The following is a 4,650-nucleotide window of genomic DNA, read 5'->3' as shown; positions in this document are numbered from 1 at the left end:
CCTCTCCACATCATTTTTTTTTGTTTTTTTTGGCCCAAGTCATTGTAACGCACCAAGAAGGCTAGACACTTGAAGCCACAAGCCTGCTACCTTTGATATGAGGTATTACTCTCATATTTCTGATTTTATTATAAAAAAATTTATTGCTATGAATTTCCGCAATGACACGGGCTGTTTTATCTAGTTTATTACTGGTATTTTCTTCCCCGTTTCAAAAAAGTAATCCTTTCTTTTCGGGAGTAGAACAAAATATTTATGTTACTCCTCTGACATATATATGATTCAATACACAGGACATGAGTACATGACACATAGACATAAGTCCGCATTTATTACTTTTTAATTTAATAATAAAGTATCTAACACACCCCTCGTTTTATTACCTCACGTATACGTAACCTACACCAACGGCCATGCCACATTGTCATGCGGGAGACAGAGATGGATGGAGCTCGTGGCACCAATAGCTAGTTCAGCACCTTGGCAGGCGGACCTTGCATGCGGCGAAGACCTTCTTGCCGTTGGGGGAGTTGACGTAGCGCTGCAGGTTGGGGTCCTTCTTGTACTTGCACAGGCAGCTCGCCGGGTGCGCCTTCAGCTTCCCGCAGCACGCCGCGCTCGGCGCCGCGTTCCCGATGATGGCCGGCGCGCACGGGGTCAGCTGCGTCGGGCTGCACGTCACCGCCTCCACCACGCCCGGCGCCGCCAGCAGCGCCGCTGCGAGGGTCACGACCATGAAGCAGACGATGGTGGCCTTCGACGCCACCATTGTTGCTTCTTGGGCTCGGATGGGAGGGAAGTAGTGAAGCTGCTCTCGCGCAGTGTCTGTGAGACTGTGCGTAGGTGAGGAGCTGGCTGGTGCCTGGGTTGTGGAGAATGGGCTGGTCGACGGTGCGTCTTATAGGCCGTCTGCGGCACGTAGTAGTAGTAGGTGTGCAACGCGGAAGCATCAAGCATGGGTGCGCGCAGACACAGAGCTCCACTAGCAGCCGATCGAGACGGCGCGTGGCGCATCGGACGGTACGGACATGGCCAGACTGATGTGACGTGTTGCGCTTTTTACTATGTGAACATGGCCAGACTGATGTCTCAGTGGGTCAGTGGAACCCATCATGATTCATGAGCGTGCCGAAACGATCAAGGAAAGTCTCGGCTGTGTGCGCTGCTGAGTTACACGTAGAGGGGCGCGTCGGTGCACTGGTCATATTGTTTTTGGACTGTGATGATTAAGGAAGAGATCGATCGAGCCTCCTGGTTCATGGAGTGTCCAGGGCTTGAGGCAGTATGGGTAAGTGTAAGCATGGGTCATCATTTCCACAATTAAACCGTCACATTTTGAGTGATTTTAGGTCAAGGAATTGTGCATAATTCAAAATTTTAGAAATTTTTCTTAAATATTGTTTCCTTTGTAGCATGGGATCCAAAACAAACAAAAAAATCTTAAGGTGTGCTTGCTGGCGATTTCAACCAAAACAATTCATCGAGTCCAACCTATTAAAATTTCCTTGGTTTCAAAATCAAATATGACAATGAGAGAGAAGTGTCCTGGTAATATGATTGCACTTAAGCTCAAGTATAGAATCAAAATTAGACTAATCCCCACATCAGTACATACCATTACAAGATCTGCAAATGACAAATGCCCAGCTCTAAATTTGTATGTGTAAATACCAACAGAACCTAGTACGGAGTACTAAGAGCATCAAATAAAACTCAACACATTCAGCACGAAATACTAGTAACCAAATAACCAATTACCAACTATCATATCCACATGAGAAATTATCAGATATGTCCCACAGCAAACACAAGCACTAGATCGTTGGCTCGGTGGCTGGAGCATAGCATAGTAGGGCCATAGCTCAAAGGCCAGGCGCCAGAGCAAACATAAGAGAAAGGAGAGACCAGAAGGTAAATTTACCTCATTGTCTAAATTCTGACGGCGCTTGCTTCTAGATGGTCCATCATTAGTCCATCCTCCTGGCTTTCTTTCCTGATTGACATGTGCAAAACAGATGATTGTGAAAACACAAGAATGTTAAGAAGTGGTTGTTTGATTCACAGGAATAGGAAAAATGTGGGAATCCTAAAATACATGGTCAAATTGAGGTTAAACTATATGCAAAGATAAGATGGAGTTGACATTACGTTACTTGTGGCCTTTATCTCGTTCTTTGTGAATGAAAAATGTAAAGCAGAGGTTGTGGTCGATTGTTAAATTTCTTATATTTTATTATGAAACTCAATCCAAAGGAATCATTCATGTAATTTTTCTATGGTCCATTCATTTGAATCAAACAGATGAATTGTCATCATAGTAAAACTTCATATTCCTATGAAGCAGACATGCCCTATACGGTACAAACCGAGCACAAATGATGTAAACAAAATTACCTTAGCCTTCTTAGTGTCACAAAGGGTCTTGTTGGGATCCATGTAGAAGAATGAGAATCACAAAGATTTGATGGAGACATTTGCTTCAAATAAAAAAGCAAATAAGGAAATGAACAGAATTTACAGGGAAAAATTGATACATGATCTGAATAGAAACGAATCCACAATCATAGAATCAATGAAATATCATAGCATTCTACGTAGAAAATGCTGAAGGAAGAAAGAGAAGAAATGAACTCCCTTGATAATCCAGTTCACACGAGTTCCCGTAAAGGACAAATGGACTGCTTGGCTCGATTTAGTGCGTAGGTCGATGATGCTTAGTTTAACTAGCGAACAAGATTCTTTCCATTGGCAGCTGACCTTTTCTAGGATTTTTCTCTGTTAAATCGATGTATACGGACCTCATAAATAGGAGATTTGTAATTTGTTCGAAACGTACTTGAAAAAACAAAGTGTCATTTAAGACAACATTTTAGTGTGGTTCATGCATATGGAGGGTTATCCTAATGAAGGACAATTTGGCAAAAACGGAGGTGATATAGTAGTAAATAGTGTTGTTTATGTGACCAAGATGAAACGAATCACTGTCTTTTATCTCTTACATGTCTGCCACCCTTCTTTGGTGTGCGATTCATGTAGCATTCAACATGCCTCCAGCGACTAGTATAACAAACTTATTTGCAAGCTAGTTTGGTTGGGTTAATCCTAAAGTTAAGTCGATATCTCAGTGATAGTTTGTGCTTTACTGTTGACGTTATAGAACTGTTGTAATAATTGTAGAGAGTAATAAAAACAAAAAGAATTACAGGTTGCTTTCATATCTTCACGAGGGATCTGTACGTAGTCCTTAATTCAGCATGCGAAAGCGCTGGAGCTTATTGCACTTGGGTGTTTTTTTTTACGGGTGCAATCAATGAAAGATGGTAGCACGTGATACATTCAACCAGTTTTGATGGTGGTCCAATAATAGAATATGTGTGTAGATATATTTTCTAATTTTTTGTCGTTTGTGGCTTTATCTACTTTTGTAGTGTACTGAAGGATGATACTTATGTTTTAATAAATATAGTTATATGCATAGTAATGATGCAGAGGACGGGCTTATCCTTTTATCTAAAAAACACGAGTTTATATGTCACATGCCCGTTCGAGAAAAACATATGCCATATATGATGACCGGCCGTTTGAACGAACAGTTCTTTCTCCCATCAACGCCCATCCCTCCTTACCTTAGTGGAACTCACACAAACACCATCCGAACATCAAACAACACACATTATTATTACTGCATTTATTCAGAATTTCAGATACAGATACATCGGGGTAGCTAAACACGGCAACCGAAACACTTGGACATCAACACATGCAGCGTGCTGAGAGTTGCTGGCTGGGCTCTCTCGTCTCCGATCATATATGCGTCAGTTTAGCATGATGGCACGGGCACCTTGCAGGCGGCCAGGACCTTCTTGCCGTTGGGGGAGTTGACATACTGCTTCAGGTTGGGGTCGCGCGCGTACTGGCACATGCACGGCCTCTGCGCCTTCATCCTGCTGCAGCACACCGCCGTGGGCGCCGCGTTCCCGACGATCGCGCCCGCGCACGGGCTCAGCTGCAGCGCGTCACACGTCGCTGCGTCCACGCCAGCCGGCGCCACCATCAGCACCACCGCCGAGAAGGCCAGGAGCGCCACCACCAGCTGCCCCATGTACTTCATGGCGTCTCTGAAACTCTGACGAAGAAATGTAGATCGACTGGTAGTGACTAGTGAGCTAGTGTCTTGTGCAAAGATGGACTTGGATGGTGTGGGTGTTTGGGGGTGAGATCAGCGGTATTTATAGGCTTTCGAATTTCGATCAAGAGAGTTCAGAGTTCAGACACGGGCCAAATGGCCACGGCTGGTGCAGTGCAGTACAAGTGTGCAACGATGTGCCTTTTCCTCAGCGGCACATCACATTGCGTTCATGGAAGACATGATGATGATGGAGCAGAAATTAATGGTCCACGCACTACGAAAAAAAGGAGATCTGAAAGTGCAGAGGATTGGCAAGTTTAGTCGACGCACGCACTGAAAGCAACTCAATTATTAGCACAACAAGGCCACGCGCACTACCTCTTAAACTACAAGTGTCACAGCCCAGAGAAAAAGCAGGTGGGTGGACTGCAAGCTCATGATAAGGTTTGTTAAGCTGTGCTGCATGACACATTTGTTAACTGGTTAAAGAACAGCGAAAAGATCGAGCGCTAACTAGTTTT

General features: G+C 44.1%; 2 protein-coding genes across 2 annotated transcripts; both read right to left on the bottom strand.

The window, feature by feature from the left end:
• Window positions 1-312: 312 nt before the first annotated feature.
• Window positions 313-876, bottom strand: LOC123175215 (non-specific lipid-transfer protein 2). The gene has a single exon (XM_044590180.1). The coding sequence runs from the start codon at window positions 767-769 to the stop codon at window positions 473-475; it is 297 nt and encodes a 98-aa protein (XP_044446115.1). The 5' UTR covers window positions 770-876; the 3' UTR covers window positions 313-472.
• Window positions 877-3,659: 2,783 nt separating this feature from the next.
• On the bottom strand, window positions 3,660-4,295 carry LOC123175202 (non-specific lipid-transfer protein 2). The gene has a single exon (XM_044590174.1). It carries the CDS (start codon window positions 4,109-4,111, stop codon window positions 3,821-3,823), a length of 291 nt encoding a protein of 96 aa, XP_044446109.1. The 5' UTR covers window positions 4,112-4,295; the 3' UTR covers window positions 3,660-3,820.
• Between the last annotated feature and the right edge of the window lie 355 nt (window positions 4,296-4,650).

This window comes from Triticum aestivum, chromosome 1D (genome assembly GCF_018294505.1).
Source record: "Triticum aestivum cultivar Chinese Spring chromosome 1D, IWGSC CS RefSeq v2.1, whole genome shotgun sequence".
In the NCBI taxonomy this organism is placed as follows: domain Eukaryota; kingdom Viridiplantae; phylum Streptophyta; class Magnoliopsida; order Poales; family Poaceae; genus Triticum; species Triticum aestivum.
The sequence above is the reverse complement of the archived record's forward strand: the minus strand, read 5'-3'. Positions and strand labels throughout refer to the sequence as shown.